The sequence below is a fragment of the Bipolaris oryzae genome (genome assembly GCF_000523455.1).
Source record: "Bipolaris oryzae ATCC 44560 unplaced genomic scaffold scaffold_123, whole genome shotgun sequence".
Taxonomy (NCBI): Eukaryota; Fungi; Ascomycota; class Dothideomycetes; order Pleosporales; family Pleosporaceae; genus Bipolaris; species Bipolaris oryzae.
In genome coordinates, this window is record NW_006911399.1 from 61230 (window position 1) to 86716 (window position 25487).

The 25487-nt window shown below is 51.7% G+C and overlaps 9 protein-coding genes across 9 annotated transcripts; 4 read left to right on the forward strand and 5 right to left on the reverse strand.

The window, feature by feature from the left end:
* Positions 1-1234: 1234 nt before the first annotated feature.
* On the reverse strand, positions 1235-2141 carry COCMIDRAFT_101866 (uncharacterized protein; the record flags this gene model as incomplete). Its single annotated transcript, XM_007692254.1, has 4 exons — positions 1235-1351; positions 1504-1917; positions 2010-2024; positions 2085-2141. The coding sequence occupies 4 exons, from the start codon at positions 2139-2141 to the stop codon at positions 1235-1237; spliced, it is 603 nt and encodes a 200-aa protein (XP_007690444.1).
* A 1697-nt stretch (positions 2142-3838) lies between these two features.
* COCMIDRAFT_48734 (uncharacterized protein) lies at positions 3839-4124 on the forward strand (the record flags this gene model as incomplete). The annotated part of the gene is made up of 2 exons (XM_007692255.1): positions 3839-3995; positions 4045-4124. Coding segments are annotated over 2 exons (237 nt in total), but the record flags the coding sequence as incomplete, so codon positions are not given.
* A 351-nt stretch (positions 4125-4475) lies between these two features.
* Positions 4476-5333, reverse strand: COCMIDRAFT_28433 (uncharacterized protein; the record flags this gene model as incomplete). The annotated part of the gene is made up of 1 exon (XM_007692234.1): positions 4476-5333. One exon carries the CDS (start codon positions 5331-5333, stop codon positions 4476-4478), a length of 858 nt encoding a protein of 285 aa, XP_007690424.1.
* A 916-nt stretch (positions 5334-6249) lies between these two features.
* Positions 6250-10189, forward strand: COCMIDRAFT_38968 (uncharacterized protein; the record flags this gene model as incomplete). Its single annotated transcript, XM_007692237.1, has 2 exons — positions 6250-6517; positions 6570-10189. 2 exons carry the CDS (start codon positions 6250-6252, stop codon positions 10187-10189), a joined length of 3888 nt encoding a protein of 1295 aa, XP_007690427.1.
* A 489-nt stretch (positions 10190-10678) lies between these two features.
* On the forward strand, positions 10679-11604 carry COCMIDRAFT_101891 (uncharacterized protein; the record flags this gene model as incomplete). The annotated part of the gene is made up of 2 exons (XM_007692256.1): positions 10679-10878; positions 10932-11604. The coding sequence occupies 2 exons, from the start codon at positions 10679-10681 to the stop codon at positions 11602-11604; spliced, it is 873 nt and encodes a 290-aa protein (XP_007690446.1).
* Positions 11605-15968: 4364 nt separating this feature from the next.
* On the reverse strand, positions 15969-20219 carry COCMIDRAFT_7468 (uncharacterized protein; the record flags this gene model as incomplete). Its single annotated transcript, XM_007692227.1, has 1 exon — positions 15969-20219. The coding sequence occupies one exon, from the start codon at positions 20217-20219 to the stop codon at positions 15969-15971; it is 4251 nt and encodes a 1416-aa protein (XP_007690417.1).
* Positions 20220-20350: 131 nt separating this feature from the next.
* Positions 20351-20965, reverse strand: COCMIDRAFT_101894 (uncharacterized protein; the record flags this gene model as incomplete). The annotated part of the gene is made up of 1 exon (XM_007692257.1): positions 20351-20965. The coding sequence occupies one exon, from the start codon at positions 20963-20965 to the stop codon at positions 20351-20353; it is 615 nt and encodes a 204-aa protein (XP_007690447.1).
* A 1276-nt stretch (positions 20966-22241) lies between these two features.
* Positions 22242-24597, forward strand: COCMIDRAFT_7469 (glycosyltransferase family 22 protein; the record flags this gene model as incomplete). Its single annotated transcript, XM_007692228.1, has 5 exons — positions 22242-22481; positions 22617-22847; positions 22935-23125; positions 23212-23358; positions 23550-24597. The coding sequence occupies 5 exons, from the start codon at positions 22242-22244 to the stop codon at positions 24595-24597; spliced, it is 1857 nt and encodes a 618-aa protein (XP_007690418.1).
* A 265-nt stretch (positions 24598-24862) lies between these two features.
* Positions 24863-25468, reverse strand: COCMIDRAFT_28437 (uncharacterized protein; the record flags this gene model as incomplete). The annotated part of the gene is made up of 1 exon (XM_007692235.1): positions 24863-25468. One exon carries the CDS (start codon positions 25466-25468, stop codon positions 24863-24865), a length of 606 nt encoding a protein of 201 aa, XP_007690425.1.
* Between the last annotated feature and the right edge of the window lie 19 nt (positions 25469-25487).

Consider the following 25487-nt stretch of genomic DNA (forward strand, 5'->3'; position numbering starts at 1 on the left):
AACAAGTCGTTCTCGCTTCGGCCCCCGTCACATAGTTGCGTAGCCAATCAACAAGTGGGTTCGGTGACAGCTGTACGTGTGAACCACTTGATTTTGGGCTTTTCTCATCTTTTTTTTTGCTGACGCTGGTTGGGCAGCAGGAAGACAAAAAAAAGAGGGAGGGGATGTGTTGGTTAGGAAAACGCATACCGAACCCCATTAAAAAAAGATTTTTAGACGACAACAACAACAATGTATGCATGTGTTTTATTTGTTCCGGTGAAGAAAAGTAGTGTATGTGGTGATGGATACACAGATACGTAGACCTAGTAGGTGATGTGTTTCTACCAACGTTGTGTAACTCCTAGTAAAGGAGAAGAGTGGAGATTAGTAACCAAAAAAACAAAGGGGGAAAGGGAGGGGGGTTGGAATGGATGATACATGGTGATGGACGGAAAGACGTGGCATAACTTACACACACACACACACACACACATACATACATACATGTCGCTGCAAATTGTTTCCTCATTGCGATATGCATACATGTCACCATGATATGCGGTGTGCACAAAAAGCCACAAACCCTTACAGGAGTTTCAATGGTGTACCAAAATTAAGTACACACCGCGTTTATGCTTCACGCAATGCAGGAAATGCGTATAATAGCTTCTTTCTCCATACCCACGTGGTTGAGACATTTTAGATCTGTCTGCACTTGTGCTATGCAAATAATACACCGGGGGGGGGGGAGGGAAGGTAAGAGGATTAGTAATAGGATAGTAGTAGCCCTAAAGTTGGCACTAGTGCTAAGATACGAAAGCTTCTCGGGGTCCGAGGGAAATATCTTAGTCTACTAAGGGGATATGATAAATGACTTATGTTTTTTTTGCAGATCACGACGTAGGTGTCAAAAAGAGCTGAGAGAAATAAACTTTCTGCACGTTTGTGTACGAGTCGAACACCAGAAGAAAGATCGTCTTGATGAGGTTCATTTGGGCAAATGAGAGAGAGACAAGAGAAAGAGGGGTAAAATAAAGGGAGCACACAATGGCTATCTTGTGATGCAGTGGGACCCTGCAACTTTCGCTATTCGTTGAGGAGGAAACACATGAATCATGGTCTTAACTGCTAGTCTGGGGGGAAAATGCTTTGTACAACGAACGCATTTTATGATCTGCGTTTTCAAGCCTTTCCACAACCCACACCCCACTCCGTCGTCATCGCTCGTTGGTACAATCATTGATCTTCCAGTCTATGCTGCACCACCTCCGTTCTTCCGGAATGACACCTTCTCCACTGCGACGTTCTCATTGCCTTCGGCGTCCTTGCGGAGTTGGTAGACGTACAGGACGAGCACGTCACCTTGCACCTGTTGCGCGCGCACGCCCCCTGGTTAGCCTCGTGCTTTCTCCTTTGCTCCACACCTAACTTCCCCATCACATCATGTGTATGCATGTGTGTGTGTGACAGGTTGATGTTTCGCGGGGTAAAAAAAAGGTAAAAAGGAAAAAAAAGACTCACGTCCATTAGGACAAAACTCGGGGTGGGATCTTCGTCCTCGGGCCACCAACCCGTCGACATGGCGCCCGTTGCGCTCCCAGGGTTCACAAAAAACTTGCCCTCCATCTCATATGCCTCAAACTTGTGCGTCCCGCCCCACAAGAGTACGTCGACGTCCATCTGGCGCGCCGCTATCAGCAGACTGTCACCATCGCCCGGTGGTATGATGGTGTGGCCGTGCGTGAAGCCTATGCGCAGGCTGCCGTGTGTGACTACTTTTGACAGTGCGAGATTTGGCGCTTCCACGTCAAAGTCGCCTTTTACAATCTGCAGATCGGGCGCAATCCCGCGCAGGAATTCGTACGTCTCGCGGTCGGTTATGTTGCCTAAGCAGAGGATTTGGCCGATCTTGCCGGGTGCGAGGAGCTTCTTGAACTGCGGGGTGGTGTGAGCCCATGCGTCTCTTCTGTGTGTTTACGTTGGAACGTCCAATCGGCAGTGCAAAGGAAATGTCAACAAGTGTGTACCTTTGCCGGTATATCCTAAGTCGCCTGTGAGTCTGTGAGGTTCGAGCAATACACGTGTGGCTTGGGAGGACGTACCGAAGCGCGGTCTGGTATGAAGAGGTCGCCTAGGACCAGCACCAGTCGCGAAGCCATTGCTGGGGCGCGTTTGTGTCTTTGGCCGCTCAGATCAAGTGGCAGGTGTTACAAAGACTATATATACTACTTGCAGCGCTCTGTGCAAGTATGAGGCGCCGAAGTGGAGAGTTGGCGCGGAGATGTGGCGCGGAGATGTCGCGCGAAGCTGGATGTGGGAGTTTGGGGAAGCTATGCTGTCACTGGGCGGGCCCGAGTGGCAGAACGCCGCGCTTGGCAGGGACGCCTTGATGTGGGTCGAGGATACGAGCATGTCCTTACTTTACTGAATGCTTGACACTTGACCATTCGACCACGTCGTAAGAGAAGCCACATTTGAATCATATTAAGGGCAGATTCACTAGATCAACATCTGGATCAGATTCCTATGCGAATATCTTCTCAATACCTCGCAATGTAGTCAAGCGATACGACATATTGCATGCTCTAAACGATGGGAAGCGAGTTGACTGCGAGGATCCTGTCGCATACAATTATCCCGTATATGGTAGTTTCAACTTTAAAGTTTCGTTTGGTTAGACACAGGAGTATATCAAAGCTGAAGTGAGCTCAAGAGAAACTGGAAGAGAAAAGAGTCATAGTAACAGCGTACGAGGCTGGGTACGGTTATATGTCGACAGAAATCAGTTAACGGGTCCGTTCGGTAACTAGGCTTGGTTTTTGACCTACAGGTATGTCACAAGAGCAAGAAGATGGACATCTATCCGGGTTTCCCCGGCCCACTTCATATATTGCTTACCTGCCTTATCAACATACATTGCACCTCATAGTATACTGTATAATGGTCGTAATGGCAAAAACATGCAATCGAACAATCTCGAAAGATGAATTGGAACTTAGTTTATGTAAGAAATTCTAAACATATTGTAATACAGCAAGTAGATTATGTACCAGAATAATATTCAAGAACAAATACACTGGCCATGTTGTGACCCTATTTTGACGGTGTCAAGAGTAGATGTTGCGACTGTGATCCAGAGGCGTAGATGCGGAGTGAATTTGTACTGATTTAGCAAGAGCCTCAGTCATAACCAAAGAATCATGTTTAAAGTAGTAATACCGAATTAGCGAAACTTGTTACAGCTTTGACTGCATATCACTATCATGGTCAGTCTTTAGAGGCGCTCGCATGCAAGAAGAAGTAGGGCCTGGTTGGCTCGAAGAAACTTCTGCTCTCATGGGCCACAGTTATGCTAAGATGTTAAGAATCTCCGTCTTCAGATAGCGCACAATCACGTGATAGTCATCATAATCTCTATCGGTTCACCCATAGGAGACAGCAAGCCCTATAGACAGTAGACGGAAAGTCCGATAGAGAGCAGGCAGAAAGACTTGCAACAGTCAGGAGAGCGAAGCTAGTCAAGCCAGTAAGCAGTACGTCGTGAGGATCTAGCGCAGCGGGACGTTACCCGTGGATAAGTAGCCTCGGAGAGACAAAGCCGAGCGACATATGGGGGCTGCGCCTGGCCAATCCAAGCATGATAGAAACATGAGATTTGTTTTAAAAGAACGACAGCATGCCGATTTTACAATCATAAAATTGTTCGGAGTATCTCTTCACAGCCATTTTGTGCCAGTTCACCGCTTCTTAATCTGTGTTTTACTGCCCGCCTTCTGCTCGTTCTTCGATACACGGCTCATTCTTCGATACAACCAACCAATCACAACTCCGCAGACCCTCACTCCAAGGCTGAACAATGTCGAACAAACATGACAGCGAAATAAACGCAACGCTACAGATTATATTTGGGGCTGCTGGTATTCTTAGTGTGATTGTTGCCTTACTCGGTCTACATCATCAAGACGCTCTTGTATTTGTGTTGTATCGCCGACTGAGATATAGTCGGGCACAAAGTACGCCTGCCTATTGTCATATAATCTACATATTCACTAAATACGGTAGTAGCATACGAGATGAACGACGACATCGCATCCTCTGATAGTACCATCAGTAATCAAGCAATGCCAGTATCAAACGACCCAGAACAATCATCTCCATTGCACGCTCACACGGCTCCACTATCGCCTTGGAGATCGAATTCTTCGACAAGTTCGAATACCAATATACAACCTTGCAGTACAATGGCTAGAACAAGATCAATAGAGTTGGTAAGCCTTAGACCGCATATAACCAATAATGTAGATCATCGTGGAAGACTGCTTGTAGACGACAGTGGCTGAGGTGTACGATCCAGTGAACATGAGGTTGTCTCATTATGATGGATAAAAAAGCGGACGTAAGCCCATTGTTACGGGATTTCTCTTCCTTTCGTAGAGCTAGATATTCCCGTCAGATAACTGCGCAACAACTCTACCTATCATGTGGAAAATGCATTAGACACTAACATACATCTTTCCTGGCTCCTTCTTTTTCTCAGCATCCTCATACCAACCAAGCAGATGCGCGACATATTCCCCAGCGAGACCCAGACCGATGGCACCTCCTGTGAACCATGCGCCGTTGACGAACCACCACCAGCAATTCTTGACCTCCTTCAGCTTGACTCGGCGAATCATAGTGCCCAGTGTGAGGGCTGCACCACCAACTGACCCAATGAAAAAGATCGGCCCAAGTCCTGCTGCAACTCCCATGGCGGATAACAAACCAAGCTGAGCAACAGCGAGGCCCGAGAGTACTTGCTTCGTTTCCTTCTCATGCTTGAGCGCAATACTCTTAATGCCAGCCTTGACGTCGTCTTTTATATCCATATGGGCATATATCATATCGTATAGAACGGTCCATGCCACATTGCTGGCATATAAACATGTAGCCGCAATCAACGCCGCTTGGTTTGCAAGCAAATCGATGCCCAACGCAGGAAAGCCCATCATGGCACCCCAGGAGAACGTGAGGCCCAGAACGAACTGTGGATAATATGTGACTCGCTTTGCCAAAGGATAGAGTGTAACGAATATAAGTGACGGCGTAGCGTACCAGAAGCATTCAGCTGGAAAAGAAAGAAGCACAGCAAGTCCGGTAGTAAGCTGCCCTCCAAGGAAGACAAGAGCTTGCAGAGGAGTAATTGCTCGCCTAGCGATTGGTCGTAGCCTCGTTCGTTCAACATGTGGATCGAGGTTACGGTCCCAGAGATCGTTGATGGTACATCCAGCTCCTCTCATGACGAGTGCACCGGTGAAGAAGAGGGCTGTCGTTCCTACGACTGCAGAAGGTGCGGCAACAGGTGTAGCCATGGTGGCAGCGAGGAGTGTACTGAACATGCATGGAAAGAAGAGATAGTAGGTCCCGGTAGGCTTGTCTAGTCTCATCAACTCGCCGTAAGGGACGAATTTCTGGGGCAGATATGACAATATTCCGGTAGTGGGTGGCACGTAGCTTTGAAGCGTTTTTGATGACGCATCTTGTGGCGCCGTTGCCGTTGCGACTCCAAGGCTGGGCTGTAGTGACTTTAGAGGTATGGACTTGGCGAGTTGAGTAAGTTGTGGTCGTTGTGTGGTGCGCAGCAGGGGTGCCGAGGATCGGTTTCGTCCCAGTTGCGATGCGAATCCATTGGTGTAATGGAACCGTGATTTGAATGCTCTACCAGCGTATTGTCGATGCAATTTTGGTGGCTGTGCAGCACACAGTTTTAAAAACGTCATAGCGGATAGGTCAAGACAGCAAGTACTGTCCTCTGATTGGTACACTTAGGGAATTGAATTCTGCTGTTTGTCGAACACGTGCGCGCATTAGCGCTATCAGTAGGCCATGCCCATTGTGAAAATATGCGATATTTGGGGTAATGGTGAGGATCAAACTTTGACAGGCCCACTCCGCTAATGTTTGGTGAGGGCTGCTGGTTGGTGAGGGTGAGTGCGGAAGGTTAATTCGCGCTAATTCCCGTGGACACGTGATTGTTCAAGTCGCGACAGGCATCTCGCGACCACATCTCCTCAACTTGTTTCCTTGCCCTTTAGCCGAACTGAGGCGCCTTTCCCTAGGGACTTGCTCTTGAAATCCAAGCGATCATGGTCGCTTGTAACAACTGATCCGGCGCAAATTCTCGTGTTTTGCCATTCCGACTGTGCCGCAAAAGCGACTGCTGTTCACGTACTACCACCCCGCTGATTTCGCGACTCGATTCCTGTATGCCAGCGAACGGCTGCAACAATGCCAGCTGCGCGCCCCCGAGCTTCTTTTGAGCCCATCCCACCAGACTTTGACGTGCGCACCTTTGTCGAGAATGCCGACAATTTTCAATATGTCGACCGCATATCGTATGAAATGATTGCGACCAACGGTATAGAAGCATTTGAGAAACTCGTATTGTTGCATGTAATCATAGGTGGTAAACCTCTTGTCATCGATGGCTTTGATGAGGTACTGGATCCCTGGACCTTTACGCCCTCATGGCTGCGCGACAACCATGGCGACAAAGGTATGCAGACTACGTCGCGACCGCCTTAAGCGCATAGCTAATAGAGATGCAGTGGAGAGCGCACGCAATCTCCTGACGCAAGAAAACATTCCTCTCACTATCAAGCATTACCTCAAGCACATGCCCAAATTGACTGAGCAGTTCTTCGACGAGCCCGACCGATACAGAGACAAAAAGAGACAACGGATATACCTGAAGGACATAGACTGCCCGCAGGTATGGCACGACAAACTCAAAGAGCATATCCCTACTGGGCTGTTCTACCTGAATGAAAGCACAGGCGATGTAAACGGTCCTGGTGCATCAGATGAGTTTGGGGTGCGCAAAGGTCGTGGCATTGGAAGAGCTGGAGACCTCATGAGCAGTTTGCCACCCGAAATGCGCGCAGAGAATCTCATGTGTTATATTGGGCACGAAGGTACCTACACACCTTCACATCGCGAGATGTGCGCATCACTCGGCCAGAATATCATGGTGAATGCTTCCACCAACATTGGCGAAGACGGCAAGCAAGAGCGTCCCGGTTCATCCATCTGGTTCATGACAGAGAGCAAAGACCGCCATGTTGTCTCAGAATATTGGCTCTCAATACTGGGCCACGATATAGAGGTTGAGAACCATTTTGCACAACTCATCGCCTGGAAGAAGGCTCCATTTCGGACTTATGTCGTAGAGCAGCGTCCTGGAGATTTTATCCTGATCCCGCCACTAGCACCTCACCAAGTCTGGAATCGTGGCACTCGTACCATGAAAATCGCCTGGAACCGCACAACCGTAGAGACTCTAGAACTTGCTCTGAGCGAAGCGCTACCTAATTCGCGTGTCGTCTGCCGTGATGAACAATACAAGAACAAGGCTATCGTATACTACACCCTCCTCAAGTACTCAAACCTCATCAAGATTGCTTGCGCCCAGATCCAGGCAGGCGGCGAGCAAGCTGAAGCGATTCGACGCTCCAACAAGGTAAAGCAGATTCAGAAGGACTTCAAGCGACTCTTTGACCTGTACAAGAAAATCCTTCTCTCAGAAATGTTTGCGCCAGACTCACGGGAACACCCAGAGTTCCTAGCATATGACAGCAATGTCACATGTTCGTATTGCAGGTGCAACATTTTCAACCGCTTCTTGAGCTGCAAGTCTTGCAAGAACATGTTCAGTTCTGAGATTGAGGAGCCATATGATGTTTGCATGGATTGTTATTGCATGGGCCGAAGCTGTGGTTGCCAATCGGGCTACACATGGGTTGAGCAGTGGAAATGGAAGGACCTCACTCACAAGTACGAAGAATGGCGTGCTCAAATCATCAACATCGATGGTCATGTGAACGAAAAGACGCCACTCCCACTGCAAGAAGAACGAAGGTACCTCGGCAAGAAGACCCTAGCCCAGGTCTGCCAGGAGCAATTACGGATCCGCCCATTTGTCGATATGAAAAACCCGCAACCAGAAAGTGTATCCGATGACGAGGAACCTGTCGTGGACGAATACGGCAATGTTAAAAAGGTCATGAACAGAAAGTCAAAACAGTGGCTAGCAAACCATAAATCATGCCATTTCTGCCTTAATCGACACCCAAAATGGAAAATGGCATTTTGCTCCAGCTGCGATTTGGCATATTGCTATGGAACGCTGTTCCGTGCACACGATACGATGCCTGTAGGTGTCATGGAGGCCTACAATTGGAAATGCCCACACTGCTTGAGGGTCTGTAATACGGGCGCTTGCCGGCGCGATCCCAGGCAGCACCCCTATGAACCAAAGGGAACTCTGCTCGGTCATGATACCAAAAAGGTAGCTGATGTACGCTCGGTAGAATGTCTTGTCGACTTCAGCGTCTCCAATCTCAACTGGTTACGAGAAGAGGATGGCATGGCCCAGAACGCGATGCAACGCCGAATGCAGCAAGCCGAGATGGACAAGTTGATAGACCCTTCACTCGATGCGCGATTTATTGATGACGACGAGCGTGCCAATACAAGATACGGAATCACTTACTCTCCCGTCGAGGAAAATGACGGTGGCCTTGCCAGCACATCTCAAATCCACAATGCCAACGGAGACTCGTACTACCCCGAGCCTAGCATGGATGGTGAGATCCCGCGTCTTGGTCAAAAACGCGCCCGCGATGGACACAACGATGCAGAGGATCGTCAACTGAAGAAAACAAAGGCCAGGAAACCAAAAAAGGACGAGTCGCAACCACTGCAGCCAAAGAGTATACCTGGAAAACAATATCAGAAGGAAGTACAGAAGAAGCTATTTGAAGATGCCAGACGCGAAGACAGGCTCATCTTAGTCACTGCTAGGATGAAAGGTAAATCGAAGGTTGTCAAACTGTCTTTGGCAACGGGACTTCTTGACAGAATCCGCCAAAGACCGGTTCCAGAACGTGCACAAGTCGTACGCGAGAGTACTCCTGAGGAAATTGATACGCCGCATGGCATGCAGTCGATATTACAATCGGATGTGATGCAACAGCCTGGTACAGTGGCAGAAAAGGGGAAAGAAGCAAAGACATATCGTGTTCGCGTAGAGGATGATGGGGCATACTCGACACGGAAGCGCAACACAGAGAACAGCGGCCCTGCAAAGCCTGGTAGGCCTCGTGGTCCCAGACGATTCGAAGAATTCACGCTGGATTCCGACGAGGAGTTTGCCGATGAAGACGGGGCGGAATATGTCAGTCAGCCTCGTAGCCGTAGGTCTACATGGCTAGCACGGAGAACTGAAGGTGATGAGGATCTACCAACTGAGCTACCTCCAAATTTTAGGGACGGCACTGTAAGATCCGGCCGCGAAAGAGACAGGGAACGGAACCAAATGTACAAGGAACAGCGACAGACTATGGCCGCACAAGAGACGGCTAACATCCAACCCAGTGGAAGACCCACTGCAAACCTGCATCAGGAAAGCGTGGGTGATGTTTCTGGGAACGCCTCCGATGAAGATGGCATTCATGAAGAAGATACCGAGGCCAGTGATGCAGTTATGCTCGCACAGCAGGCTACGGCCGCTGCCACTGCCTTAAAACTCCAGCGCAGAGTGCATGAGACCACCGCGCGCGCAGAAGCTGCAACAGAAGCCGCAGAAGCCGCAGAAGAAGCCGCAGAGGCGATGGAAGCCGCACTCCGAGCAGCCGAAGTAATGGAGGCTGCAGCATGTGAGGCTGAATCACGGGAGGTTGCAGCACTTGATGCTAAAGAGAATCTCCGCACAAAAATGGCCCTGTTTCCCCATTCGGACGAGGATGATCAAATCATGGACAGTTTTCTTGGTGATCTACCTACCGAAGATGAGCCCTCTGAAGACGAAGCACAACTTGGACTTGGTGTCCCAGAGCCCGTCCGAAACGGCCCCCCTCAGCATACCAACTCGATTCTGAGTGGCCTCAACGGGAAGAAGATTAAAATTGTTGGATCATCTGATCGCAGCAGCAACGGGCCTGCCAATGGTACTGCCCTACCATCACAGTTTACTCCCGTGAACAAGAGAGCTCAGCCAATCAATATATCGGACACGGAGAGTGAAGACGAAGTTCCTGCAACTGCTCCCGCTCCCAAGAGACCTGTTGGCAGACCGCCGGGCCGTCCTACAATGAAACCTACAAGAGGCACAGGTTATGGTACTCGGGGACGGGGACGACCCAGGGGACGACCAAGGAAGACGACGTAGCATGTCAATTGCTGATCTTCTGTGATTGCATTAGCGAGGCGTAATATTATGTTTCTATACCTCTAAACAAGTTTTGCTCAGTAATGCGCTATCAGATGGAGCCTGTTTCGAGATGGCTGATTATGAATGATGGTGGACAGGTGGACAGGTGGACATTGTACATGGCTTTGACATGTTCTATCGAAGGAGCAAGCTGAAGAACTTGCATTTAGGAGCAGGAATATTCGGGGCTTGTTTGATGATAGATCTGAAAAAGTAGTTCACGTTAGATTTCCCACTACGTATAAACAAACTCTTTAATCCATAACTAAACTATGCTTTTCTTGATACTAGTGTTCGAGTAACTATCTGCGATATCCAAAAGATACACCAGTAACTGATGGCTCGTATGCGTGTCCGGCACGTGATCTCGCGTCAGCGTTCGAAACGCGTCCTTCCATTTCTTTGTTTCTTTGTCTGCACACCTTCAACGTAACAAGTCTGCTAGCAATGTCTTCGCTTCATGTTAACAAAATTAATCTCACATCGTTTCACAAAATACTTGCTTGCTACCCTGCAACAGCTCCAGAGAAGCTGCGCGACCTAGACGCGCAACGCTACGATGTTATTCCATTGGCCGTGGCCAGCAGGAACGGAAGCAACAAACATCTCACGAAACCAGAGGTAGAGAAGCTTGTAGAGTGGAAACTGTTAGTCTCATCATTCCAACGCCCCATAAAGCACGGCTAATGCTCGTATGTAGAAAACATGGTACATTCCGACCTGCACTACTTGGTCTCGTGCAAAGCAATACTTCACAAGCAGTCGAAGAGACTACGAAGAAAGCCTTTGCGGCAATTTCAGATGATGAGTGCTCGCAGGCAAATATCATTCAGGCACTCAAAATACTAGCTAGTCTAAAAGGAATTGGACCAGCAACGTCGTCTCTTCTCCTCTCCGTTCTCCGGCCTGAAGAAATTCCATTTTTCTCTGATGAATTGTTCCGTTGGTCTTGCTGGGATTCTGAAGTCAAAGCTAAGGAAAGTGCGGGATGGCAGAGGAAGATCAAGTATAATTTCAAGGAATATGAGATGATGTTTGTAAGAGTAAAGAAACTGAGGATGAGGCTAGGGAAGAGTCCAGATCAAAAACCTGGGCCAATTGTAAGAGCGGTAGATATAGAAAAGGTGGCTTGGGTGCTTGGGAAAGAAGGGAAGGATGTTGGGACACTGGAGGAAGACGAGGACAGCCAAGCTGGTGGTGATGAAAAGGGCCCCGTCAAGGAAGAAGAGACGCAAGAGACAAAACCCGATGCTGGTAAAGACAGCAAAGAGGAGGTGACTAAGGGCCCAGCGAAGAAAGGTACAAAACGGAAAGCTGGTCCTGTCAAAACGCTAGTTGAAGGCACACGCAAAAGTACTAGGACGAAGAAGTAACGGCCTACGTAGTTGCCTGTGGGCCTAGCTACCTAGGTCACGCTATGGTCGCACGTTTACCTTCCATTTGCCTCCACAAGTGCAAACTTGCGAATTCATAAGCCACTCTCTATCTGTTTATTACCCTGGTTCACCTTACCCGAGCAAGAATCATGCCATTTCACAAACCCATGCACAGTCACACCGTTGACGCTTACCCTCGGCCAGCTCCGCCCATTCTTCCATTTTCTCTCGCACGCGTCTGTCCCTATACCCAAACCCCACTCTGCTCTGCCCCATCACGAACCCTCTCACCGTCCAATGCACACGAGAATCAGCCTTACAGCCGCACCGACCATGTTCCGATCTGTGGAGCCTTTTTCCAGGATGCCTTCGAAGCGATGCTAAGGAACCGAGACGACGGGGTTATTGATCGGTGTGATTGACGCAACTATGATGTGCATAAAAAGAGTGCAAGACAATGGGTCTAGCCAATTCGTCAACAGTCAAGCGCTTTGGATCATTAGGTGTTGCGTTATCAGAGGCTTGTGCGTCTGGACTTGAGTCGAACCAATCAATCTTGGGCCATGCGAGACTTGGTGGTGAACACGCACTGTATGATGGCTGCCTGCGAACCAGCGTATGCATACGTGTAGTGCTGCAGACCTGTCCTAGGATGATGCTTCGTGCCTAGAGCACAGGTAAGAAGTGAAGCCGGTGAGGAGAAAAAGGAAAAATGTCAAAGCTCATGACCTAAGAAGTTTGCTGGCGTTTGCAGCGGTTACGAGAATAATTATGTACACGAGACTTTTCCGTCAAATTGGGGGTTGTGACACTGGGCAATTAACAATTCTTTATCGTGGGCGCCGTTTGGGCACGGTTATAGGTCCAACGGCGGTAAGAACTATCAACTGTATATGGCATCGGAAGACACAACCGTATGTCATGCATACAGTCGCTTACTCTTCTTACGTGCCACGCGATATCGAACCATGCTAAGATTCTAGTGTGGCAGGTGCGAGTAAGGTGACTGGAAAAAGGTGACTGGAAAATCAGGCCCCGATATGTGGGGTGAGATGCCAATACGAGAAGGATGCCGCTGCATGTTCTCCAATGCAAGGTGATGTGCGCTGAGATATGCAGGTTTGAGTGCTTTGGGAAAGGAGCCTGGGGTACCCCAAATGTTGGTAAGACTGCGCAGTGCAGTGCATATGCATGGTTGATAACGCAATGGCATTTTCAAAAGGACAGGATAGACATACCTACATATGCATATAGCTGTGCAGGTATGTTGGGAAAAATGGCAAAGCTACAAGAAGCTAGCATACGGGAGAGTAGCTGCATACCAAGTGGAGTCAATAGAGTGTTCATTTGACCGCAGTGTTGGCAATTGAACAAGAGGGAACAAGCCTGCTCAGCCGTCCACTAGTATCTAGATCTAGAAGTCTTCTTCGCACATCGAACACCGCACCCTTAATCGCGCCCCAATACTTTGTGAATTAATCCGAGATGACTCAGATTACGCCTTCTTCAGCTATGCAAACCAGGCCACCAGCCCTACCCGTCCTCGCCCTCTTTTTCTCTGTCGCGAAAAGTAAAAAAAAAAGCCACCGATTCCTTCCCTCCCTCAACACCGAAGAACGCCCAAATCACCATACTACTAATAAGCCGTCATTCTCGCCCCCAAGACGCTAAGGCCACCCCTGCTCCTCATCACCGATCCCCGACATATGCCCTCTCGGTTACCGTAGCGAACGAAAAGTAAAGGACAAAACCCCGCGTCAAGCCACAGAACCAATAACAAGTCCGACATGCCAATGAGAGAAAAGACTTGCGATGCTTGGCACGATCAACTGCATCGCGAGAGCATATGGGAATCAGCACTAACAAACATTTTTGCTCAGGAAAGAATAACGAGAGAAAGAGAAATGACGTCGTGCGTGCATGTCGCTCAACTGTACGGCGCAGCAAGTTGCGTTTGTTCTAGTTTAGTTTGCTGGGGGACACGGGAAGAGGGGGGGCTTTTGCAGAGGTTGCTTGCTATAACCCACGTATGTACATATGTATGTCAGTCTGCTGCATGCTTGATGCAGGTATTTTCCCAACGCGTCCATACGCATGCATTGTACCGAGGTGTAGCTCATTCCAATCAGACAATTTCTTGGGTTCGTACCGGAGGAGTTCTGCTTTCCCCTGTTCAATCTCGCGTAGGTGTGCGTAGGTGTTTGTACGTAATTCCTGATGCGAACTCCCCACCCACCGGTTTGAGTAGACGAGGGAGGGTAATTGCATACTTACGCGACTGAGCCAAGTACACCTTACTCGTTCAACAAGGTCGCGAGAACCTTATTCGCGCACACACACATAGGTGTACACACAATTCCGTAGGTATGCCAAACTTAGTAACCAAACAAGCAAAGCAAACAATACCCCCTTTCCTTCTTCTTCTTCTTCTTTCGTTCATCAATGAACAAAAGGAAAAGTGGCGCAAAGTAATCCACATTGGAATCCACATCTCAACTGTACCCCGCAAACACCCTCTCCGCGTAAAAAAAATATCAATCCTTCCTCCCACCCCGCAAAAAAAAACGACAACCCCGGATACACTACCGCATCCATCCCACCTCCCCAAATATTCACATGGAGAAATAAATAAATAAATAAACAGATAGCAACTTCAAATAACAAACTAGTGAATCAATACAATTGCAATGGTAACCCATGCCAATGCCAATGCCAATGCCCCATGCCCACCGTCTCCCTCAACCTCTCTCTCTCACACACACACCCTCCCTCACACACACACCCTCCCTCAACAAACCCACCCTCAGCCCCCCAGCCTTGCACCATTTGCCCTACTAGCAAACCCACTCGGCCCAGCTCAACACGCTTGCTTGCAACCACACATACACACACACATACAAAAAAAATTCGAAACTTGTAAAGGACAGCAAACAAGGGTGATGGGGCATTGCATATCGAAAACTTGACGCTGGATCGACAAACCAAGCGTGTGTGTGTGCGAGCAAGGGGGAGGAGGAGGAGGAGGAGCCCCGATCGGCGCACGGCGCACGGCGGCTTGCGCGTGCAGTGCAGTGCAGTGCAGTGCGCAGCGGGCTGGGCTTTTACTGGGAAAAAAAATTACAAGTCGAGTAAGGTAAAAAGTAAGTTGGGTGGATGGTTTGAGGGTTAGTTAGCTATGTGGGTGGGGCTGGGTTGGGGGGGTGGGATCGGCGGCTGAGGATTCAACGAGTTTGGGCAGATGAGAATTGAACGGGGGGGGTTGCTGGCGTGAGGGGGGATCATTGCTGGAATTGGGGGAGGGGCTGTGCGGAAGGTGTGAAGAGAGACGGGGGGGGGTAGGGTATGGGAATGTACACCTACCGAGGAGGAAGGCAAGGGAAAGGGGGGGAGAGAGGAAGGAGGAGAGCAAGGGTAAGTAACAGACTTGTGGAACAGAACAGGCTTTTTGGTGTGCAGCCAGAAATGCCATTTTGTTGATCGTATCAGTATCGTTTTGCAAGCGTTTAAGCAAACCCCGATAAAATGCAGATCCGCCATCATCGCCATCGCCCCATCGCCGCCGTCGCCTCCTCCCCTTGGCTTTCCCCTAAGTGTAACGAAAAGGCTAAGAAGAGGAGAAGAGAAAAAAAAACCCCCCCATGTTCCCGCGACGCCACAAACACGTGTATAATGTCTACCTAACCCATGCAAATGCTTTCGATAATGATAATAAAAAACAGCAAGGAACAGCAAACAGCCAAGAAATTTCCTTCGTTTCGCGCGCATAGATCGGGAAATGGGAAGACAAAAAACAACAGGATTCCCGGTTTAAAAATGGATACCTAGGCACACACACACACACACAACACACGCACACGCACACGCACTCGTCTTCGTCATCATCTCATCGTCAGCACCAAAACCCCCAGCTTTAACAACAACCCAAGAAAAAAAAAGACAAACTCCCACTTCGCAACTGAAAGAAAAACAGTCAAAGAAAAGGATAGATACAGAATAGATGAAGTTTCAGAGCAAAAAACATGAGATATATTGGATGAGAGAACAAACAAAGGGTTAGACAAGGAAACAAAAAAAGAACGCCGTCTTTTTAAGGTTAAGAGAAAAAAAAAGGCTCCTTTCCAATGCATGCTATCAGATCCAAGTTGATGTGCAAAACGCCCTGCGCCCGCCTCACTTGGTTTGGTTTCAATGATAATGTCATGTTGCTTTGCTCGGTGATATTCGTATATGTACACTTGGGGGTGAAACGGGGTGGTGTCTCCAAACGTATGGCGTAGTCGTACAACGGTAGATCTTGGGTATCGTGTAATTTATGACAGGAGATGACAGTAGAGATGTCTGTGTACGGTGTGTTTTGCGCTTTATTGCGATTCAGATGCGCATTCGTGAGCTGGCGTGGGCTCTGGTGGGGGAATCTTCTTGACAGTCCCGTTGCTCCCGCTGCGGGTGGAGCGACGACGAGAGTTCATTCCGAGATGTAGAGTAGAGCGCGCTAGTTCACCATTGGAGACCGAGTTGCTGCGGTTGGACTTGTGCATGGGTATCTTCTTCCTCGAGAAGCCCATCATTAAACCGTCTTCCTCACTGTCATCGTCCTCGTCGCTTTCGACTGCATGGTCCCCGTCGTAGCCGGAGGCGTCGTCAGCTGGAGGCTCGAACTCATTACTAGGAAAAGAGCGAACTGTCGATGAAGTCATCCAAGAATCATCATCGAACGAGCCGCATCCACCCTGGCTTGGTGAACCAACAGAGGCAACCGAGGGAATGGATGGATTTGATTCAGATTGTGACATTGCAGAAAATTGATCCTCGGAAGATGAAAGAGCAAGACCACGGCTTGATCCGCCGAGAGGACTATTCTCGGAAGACTGGTCGTTTCGGTTCCAGTACTCTTGGTTGCTTTGCCGGTTGAAGAGAATCTCATCGTCCGGGCTGGGAGGACAGGCAACCTGACCAAGGGAAGAATGGGGCCGTTGTGCTGCCGAGTTTGACCGTTCACGAGCCATGGATTGCTCTACCCCAAGCCGTCGACGATACTCGTCTTTTGCACGATCAAAAACCTCTTCGGGCTGTTCTTGTGCGACAGAGATGGTGCTGGAGGGTCTCCGGTCGCTAGGTTGAGGCGGATATGGCGGTGCACGAGAATCTGGCGATATGCCTAGTAAAGGTCCAACTTCAACATCGTTTGCAGTAGCCCAGTTTCTACGCAGACGAGATGACAATGACGACAATGACGATTGCCGCGACGAGGCATCAATATGGCCAAAAGACGGTGCCTCAGAGTTGGCAGGAGACGAGGTGCGGGCAATGGGTGACGACGTCTCTTTCAGGGCCTCGGGCTGGTTGACTTGGCCTGAAGCACAAGTTGTGCTAATTGCAAGACTTGGGACTGCATGCGCATCATCATCACATCCAACCAGTCTGTCGATGGACCTCGTGCGGCTATGTTCTTTTGGGGGCTTTAGCCGATCTCTGCTTCTCATGCTGTTGACCACGCGTCGTGGAAGGCCACCAAACAGGCCTCCTAATTGTGAGCCCCCGGGGGTGTCTAGGGCCATAGGGGTGCCAGGTAAAGCCGGCGGAATGCCCGGTGATCCTGAACGACCTTGGAGGTCCGATTGGCGTATGGTGTTGATAGACGAAAGTGCACGGTCCTGCAGTTGAGGTCGTTGACTCTCGGTGATTTGCGCAGGCGATGCGGTCCGGGAGCTGGGGCTGTCAAAATACTTGGATCGCTCCTTTGCCTCTGGACTAGCGGTAACGCTATGGGAAAGAGGATGCTCAGACTCACGGGAGCGAGTCAGAATCTCCAAGATAGCACCTGGTGCCAGACTCCCGCGCCTGCCTTCGTACGGTCGAGCGTCTTGGCTGATGGTGCTGCTAGAGGAGTTTGCGCTAATGCTTGGGGTGTCCTGATTTGCTGCTGAGCTCTGGGCACGACGTCGTGATCCGGAACTGCGAGCCGTGAAGCCTTTGACAAAGTCGGATGTCTTCTTAGCAGCAAAACGGAGACGGTCCACGAAACCAATAGGGACGACGGCCTCTTCGACATCCTCCTTGGAAATTTGAATCTTCCTGCCTTCGAACGACCTGCTCGGGTCGGTTTCCTCGGCCCAGGAAATGTGATTGGGAATGCCTGATAGTATCCACGGATGGTGCTTGATTTCTGGTATAGTGATCCGGTGTCGTGGTTCCTTGGTCAATAGGCGTCGCAAAAGGTCACGTAGGTTTTCATCAACCTCCTCGTACTCAAGGTCGTGCGGAGCTCTCTTGCTGCTCATCGTAGGCTGGGTATTGCGTCCATGCGAGCTTGGCCGCGAGTTGGAGTGCTCTGCCACAGGCTTAAGACGGAATCGCGGTATGTATGGTTCGTCTTCACTGATGACCTTCATCAAGGTAAAGGTATTGGTATCGTGAAAAGGCACACGGCCATAGATGAGGCAGTACAGCGTAACACCAAGAGCCCAAATGTCGATTCCGCCATCAATCGAAGGGGTTTCTGCATCGGTCTCTGTGCGGCAAAGCTCGGGAGCATAGAAGGCGGGAGTGCCAACTGTCTTTGCGAGTTCGATTGCTTCATCGGCCTCTTGTTGCTCAGTCTCCGATTGATCACCGTTGATTTCGTCGGTCTTTTGCCGTCCCAGATACGAGACACCAAAGTCTGATATCTTGATGCGATGTTCCCGAGTAACGAGAAGATTTGCCGGCTTGATGTCGCGGTGGATGACATTTTGATAGTGGAGATACTCTATGCCCAGGACAGTGTCTTTGAAGGCTTCCCAGGCAGCTTGAGTGGTCATGAGGGGAACGTAGTTGAAGTGGTCGGGTATTTCCTCGTCAGGGTCCGTCAGGCGAGACGAGGAGCTACCGGCAAGGCTCGGCACGCGTCCCCGGGTGAAGTCTGAGTCGTAGGGACCGTACATGGTTCCCTCGAGCCCATCGGCCCACGAGTTGCGCATTGGCTCAGGTGATCGGAATGCGGTTTCCATGTGGTCGTCGTGGTAGCTCCCTGGGTCCTGTCGGTCGTGGTGCTGCTGGGTTCGACTACGTGGGCGCTCCTCGGTGCGGCTGGATGATTGAGAGCCGCGACCGTTTTCCGAGTATTCATCTTCCGACTCCATCCCCATTTCGAGACTCCAAGCCATGTCAGATTCTCCTTCCTTGCGGCGAAGATGGGCCTCCTTGGCTGCACGGCGTTGCTGGCGGGCAAGCTTTTGATGGGCTACGCGGATGATGTTTTCATCTTCCCGAGCGGCACTGTCGTTGTCAAAGACACCCTGAGACTCTCGCTTGAAGCGACGCCATTCCACGAGGCATATTTCCTTGGCACCTTCAGTCCGCCACTTGACCTCGCCCAGCTCCACGTGCTCAAGTACAATGTAGACCTTCTTCTTAGCCGGGTCGTCGATGACTTCAAGCAAGCTAACAATGTTGGGATGCCGGGCTTTTTTCAGAATGGCTATCTCGCGCTTGATCTTGTCCTCGTGGCTGTTGTTCTTGCCCAAGCGTCTGCGCTTAGAATAGCGATCGACGATCTTGATTGCAACGTATCGTCCGTGCACCAGGTCCTTGCCCAGCTTGACCTTGCCGTGGACGCCGCGGCCGAGTTCGTCTATGATCTCGTATTGGTTTACAATCTTGCGGCCAGAGATTGGGTCGGCCTGGACGTCGGCGATGTGAGTCTCCTTGGGGGCTTGCCTGTGCGTGTGGTGTAGCCAAGGGGTTGAGTAGGTTCCATCGTCTGTGGCATCAGTGTCCTGAGACATGCGGCGGTTGGTGGGGTTGAAGAGGCCTGGCGTGCTCACGGGCGAGTTGCCAACCGTACGGGGTCCAGAGTCCATAATGTCTCGGACGTGGTCATAGGTAAGGCCAAAGGCGCCGAGGCTGGACAGCGAGTTGGCAGCAGCGTGTGCGGGGTGAGAGCTGCGGGAACGCACGATGGGAGGGACATAGGGCTGCGGGTACTTTTGGAGGTGGAGGGCGGCGTAGGACTGGTTGGGATAGACTGGCCCATCCCGCTGGCGCGACGGAGCAGCGAAGGGGGGATAGATGGGGTCTACCGAGTTTGCGCGGACTGTCGTGTTACTGGCGGTGGATACTGACGAGATGTCGCGCAAAAAGACAGGGCGGTCTGGGTGTTGAGGTGCGGGCGAGGGGGCCGTCTCGTCGACACTGGCCAGCGAGGCGTGCGAGGCATGAGTGCTTGTGCTGGGCGAGGGGTTGGACGAGGCGGGCGTGGAGTGGGGAATGGGCGACGAGTAGATGCGGAGGGGCTGTGGAGAGAAGTAGGACGGTTCAGGGTCGAGGGGGTGGGAGTGGAGGGTTGCGTTGAGGGCGTCTGGTACGGAGGGTACTTCGGAGCGGGGGGTGCAGTCGTTCTCATCGACGTCGAGGGCGTGCGAGCGGTCTCTGGGGCGACGGCCTGGTGTTTCGGGGCCATGGTTGTCTGGCGAAGGTGGTTTGGAGTGGGAACTGTGGTCGTCGTGTTGGGAGGGCGGGCGCGCGTCGTCGTTGTTGGAGGTCGAGTCGCACATGAGTGACTCTGGCGGGCCTTTGTCGCAGGTGTGGAGCGGGTCCCCATGGGCTGTCAAGGCCTCATTTGGGTCTCGCATGGCGACTGCTACTCAATGGGTGCAGATTATGGCAGCAGTGCAACCATGTCAGCACTTTTTACGCTTTGTCGAGGCGGAGATGGTGGGCGGATAGTGGCATTTCGCGGGGGGGGAGAGGGCTGCGCAGGTGGTCAGGTCCGAGGCAGGGCAGCAGCTTGGGGCGTGGTAGAGCCGGGGAAGCAGAGAGGGTCCGTGTGGTTGAGGGGGAGCAGGCAGGTGGTGAGAAGGGGTGGATAGGGTGGATATGGGTTTAGTTGAGAGGCAGAAGACTGGCTCCGTTGGGCTTTCCGAATGGGGAAGTGATGGTCGCTGGTATTTCGGGGCCCATGGATGACGCTCAGAGGGCGGGAGAGACAGGCCGGGGGGGCGTGCACTGGCGACGCTTGTGGGGACACTATCGCGCAAAGGATAGGCGATGCCGGACGGGCTAGGGCACGACGAGGGCGAGGGTCAGGGCGATGGCGAGTCGGCGCCAGTGGGCGTGTGGGTGTGAGTTGGGAGCTGGGTGAATGGCGGACGGCGACGATCGTGGTGGTGTATGGAAGTAGACTACGAATACACGGCCAGGCCCAGCTCGCTCCAGCTCCAGCTCCAGCTACTCCAGCTACTCCAGCTACTCGAGCAGCGGCTTTGTTGAGGCCAGGGCTGCTGCGATACGAGCCGCCATTGATTTGTCTTGCGCTTGCTTGGGGACGCGTGCGCACAGTCGCTCTCTGTCTACTACACACTAATACCACCACATACATGCTACTCTCCCACCCTCAGCCAGCACCCATGCCCCCCTCGCGCCCTCTCTCTCTCACACACACCCACACCCACACCACCATGGAGCAACACAGGCTGCGCCCGGGCAGGCCATCACGTACATGGCGCTAGGATGCAGGTGACGCCAACGGGTATGGGCAGTGCAATCGTGGTGCATGGGCCGAGGCGTTCACTGGCTCATCCAGGCCTGTCCTCAACAAGCCTTGGGTCTTGGATGGCGCTGAGGGGCGGGGTTCGGCATCGACGGTTGCTGCATCAGGCCGCATTAGACGATGAAGCGCGATAAGAGCCACAACCACGAGCCCGACTCTCCAGCACACGCCCTTCCCCAGATTTACCCTCGTCGCTGCACCAGGCACTGTGTCGCCCTCGCTGCCACGCCTGCAATCCATAATCACTTGTTTGCTTCTTCGCTCCCGCTGCCACCCTGCCACCCTGCCACCCTGCCTGCCCCGTGACTTGTCGCCTGCCATTGGCCCACCCCTCCTCCTCAGTACCCACCAGCGCCCCCCTCCCCCCCTCCTTCACCCGCATGTTATCTACGACATACTATACATATGTACTTACATACATACATACATACGCGCACATGTACATACACATACATACATACACACCCGGCACTATCTTGCCCTACAACACCCGCCTTGTCCATCCATCCATCCCTCCCCTGTCCTTCTCTACGCGTAGAATTTGCAATAGAACCGCCGCCCTCGTCCGGTGTCGCCTTGACTAGGCCCCATCCCCATCCCCACCCCTCTCACCACTTGCACACTGCACACTGCTCATCTCACCTCCGCTTGCTTCGTGTCCACTTCAATTTCTCCCTGACGCAACCTCTTGCTGCATGCAGTGCCCATTTCCAGACCGCCTGCAGACCAAAAAATCCCAAAAATCATCCAATATGGTCACCTGGTGCCAACTCTCACCGTCACGGGCCTCTGACTGAGCACAGTGGCCCTGTAGTGCATGCTGCGAGGGGAAAAAAAAGGACCCGGCCAGGTGAAGGCCAGTCTAGGCGCCGCCCGCCTCCTCAGCAATCATCGTGAAAGTCCTAATCCGGTAAGGCTCTCACCCTCAATTTTCTGCACTCGACACCACAACCACCCAATCCATGACAAGTCCCGCCGGCGTGTGCATTGCGCCAAGCTGCGCTAGTCGGCCGGCATCACATCGCTCTCTCTGCCGGCCACCTCACCCTCCCTTCAGTTCGCCTACCTTCGCTTCGCGCTTGTGCTCGACCCTTCTGATTGCCCAATGCCCTCCATCACCGACTCCGCAGGCGACACGAATCCGAGCGGGACTGGTGCTCCACCACGGAATCTTCCTACCAGCTATCGTGACTCGGCGCCACCTGTTTTGGCCCTGCTGCTTGCTTTCCGCCTCACAAACGCATTGGCCTTGCACACCTTTTTCCAGCCAGATGAGTTCTTCCAGTCTCTCGAGCCTGCCTGGCAGCTAGCCTTTGGCGACGCGAGCAATGCCTGGATCACTTGGGTAAACTTCAGCCCCCTCCCCCTCCCCCTTCATTCCACACCCTCCCCTCACCACTACCCCCACGACTACTTTCCGCACACACATGATATATATACACTTTGCACATACTCGGCTGCAGTCTCACCATGAAAGCAGGAGTGGACAAGCCGCTTGCGCTCTTCCCTGCACCCAGCGCTATTTGCAGCCGTCTATCGTGTCGCGGCACATGTCGCTCAAGCCAGTGGATTGAGCTTACCAGCTAAAGCCGAGATCCTCCTAGTGGCGCCGAAAGTTACCCAGGCCGTCTCCGCAGCCTTGCTCGACTGCTACACATGGAAGCTCGCCGGAAAAGTTTACGGTCGTGGCAGCCGTACTGCCCTTGCTGCTGTACGCCAATCCTCCTGCAATCTCCAAGCCTCTCCCCCATCTGCTCTTTGCCCTTTTCTGACATTCTCTTGTTGCTCCCCGTCTTAGCTTGCATTGTCTGTCTGCAGCCCCTGGCAATGGTTCTGCGCTACCCGGACCCTGTCCAATTGCCTTGAGACTACCATTACCTCCATTGCCATCTACCACTGGCCTTGGCAGGGTACAACGGACACCAGGCAAGTGGATCCTAGTGCTAAAGCGCAGCAGCATTCACATACCCATCTCGGCTCCCTCTCCCAGTAAGTCGTGGCATTAAGAAAATCCCTTTCTGGGCGTGCATTCGTCCCCCCCCTCTTTAGTTGGCGTTGGGCTCACGCTCATGCAGGTTGCGTCTCTCCCTACTACTGGCTGCGCTTGCATGCATTCTCCGGCCCACCAATGCTCTCATCTGGATATCCGTAGCTCTTCCAACGCTGTGGCAAGCTTCTCAGACGTTGCGGTATGTGCTGGTCCGCGAAACCTTGCTCTGTGGGTACGTTCTTGTCCTCCCTGCATCCGCAGCACCATCTCCTCGCCCTTGTAGTAGTACAAGGTCTTTGTTCGTGACAGGCCATGCACACACATGCTCTCCGTCCGTCTCTCTCGCCACCTGCTATTACACGTGGTGTGAGAGAGAAAAAAAGACAAGTCAGCAGATCAAACATGGAAACTGACGGTACAAAGCTGCGTTGTCTTCCTTGCCTCACTCGCATCCGACCGCTTGTATTACGGAGTCTGGACCATTCCGTCTCTCCGGTTTCTCTACTTTAACATTGCCCAGTCTCTAGCCGTTTTTTACGGCAAGAATCGTGCTGACTACTATTTCACCGAGGGTTTGCCGTTGCTGCTAACCACCGCACTCCCATTTGCCATTGTCGGCTTATGGCAATCACTACAGCCTCAAAACCAAGACACGACTGTAGGCCGTCGTATCCTAACCCGTCTATCATGGACGACCATGATCATGACCGTGACGCTAAGTCTAATCTCGCACAAGGAAGTCCGCTTCCTGTACCCTGTCCTCCCCTTTCTCCACGTAATATCTGCGCAGCCGTTGACCCAGTTTCTGCCGGCGCACACGGCAGCACCATGGCGACGAGGCGCCATCCTCCTGCTTCTTACAGCAAACATACTTCTAGCCGGTTACGCGTCGCAGGTCCATCAACGTGGCGTCATCGACGTCCTCGGCTACATCCGCCATAAACATGAAACGCGCAATACGCTATCATCCATGTCTTCTTCCCACAATCACCACCAGGGCTCCCGCATCAATACCATCACAAATACCACTGTTGCCTTTCTCATGCCCTGCCACTCGACGCCCTGGCGCTCCCATCTCGTCTACCCTGAAATCTCCGCTTGGGCCTTGACCTGCGAACCCCCTATTCACGTTCCTCTCGCAGACCGTGAGTCCTACCTGGATGAGGCAGACGAGTTCTACATCCGTCCTGGCCCTGCAGCCTGGCTCCAGGCCAACATGGAAGATGTTGAGACGGTGAAGGATGCAGGGAGCAGATCGGGTCAGCATTGGATGCGCCACGATCCAAAGTTTAAACGCAAGTATCGCCGGGAGTGGCCGCAGAATCTTGTCTTTTTTGAACAGTTGGAAGGGGTGCTGAAGGAGCATTTGGCGGGTTCGAGGTATACCGAGTGTTGGAGGGGGTTCAATTCGCACTTTCATGATGATTGGAGGAGGGTGGGGGATGTGGTTGTTTGGTGCTTGGATGGGTGATGGGTAAATTTTTTTTCTTTTTAGTATAACTATCGTATGTAGAAAACATTGAAGAGTATGTAGGATAATTGATATATTTCATGTCACAATAACAAACCTACTTTTTTCTTTTGGATAGATTGTCTGCCATTCTAGCTTAAACATTGTATGCAATTACTTTTTATCAAATTCATTCAGAGAACAGAGAAAAAAGAAATGATTTAATGGTTAGAGGCCGTAAGCAAAAAAAAAGGGGGAAGATGAACGGTCCCTCCAAACCGAACATCTAGAAAAGAGCCTTGGAAGCTACACTAAGTAACCACGCAGCATCCTGCCAACCTCCCGCCTCCTCATTGACTCGCCTCGACTGCTCCTCACTACCTTCCCCTTCACCCGCCGTACTTGGTCGACTACCCACCTCATGCTCACCATGCTGACTTTTAACCGCCGCGGCCGCAATAATGGCCTCACGCTCCATTTTCCTACGCTTAGCCTCAACTTCACGACGCAGCTTAAGTTCCTCCTTGGTCAAATCATCCAACTTCAAGTCCTTCCCACTCAATCCCTTGCCCTCCCTTGCATCCCCCCCCTCCTCGTCATCTTCATCCTCTGAATCCGACGACCCCTCTCTATCCTCATCGACGGCAAAAAGCGACCACCCGATTAGTCGATCCATCCAGCCGCCGAGGCCAAACCCGCGTTCGCGAGCTAGCCGCGCGACTTCTTCTTCGTCGCCGTCAGAGTCCTCGTCAGCTTCGATGAAGTCGGGCTCGATGAAGCGTTCTTCGGGCTCGATGGCGGTTTTGATGCCGAGGCCCGTCATGAGGTCCACGCGGCTGCCGACTCTGCTGCCGCGGCGACTGGGGCGCGCGCTGGGGACGCGCGAGCCCATGCGGCTGGGGAAGCGGCTG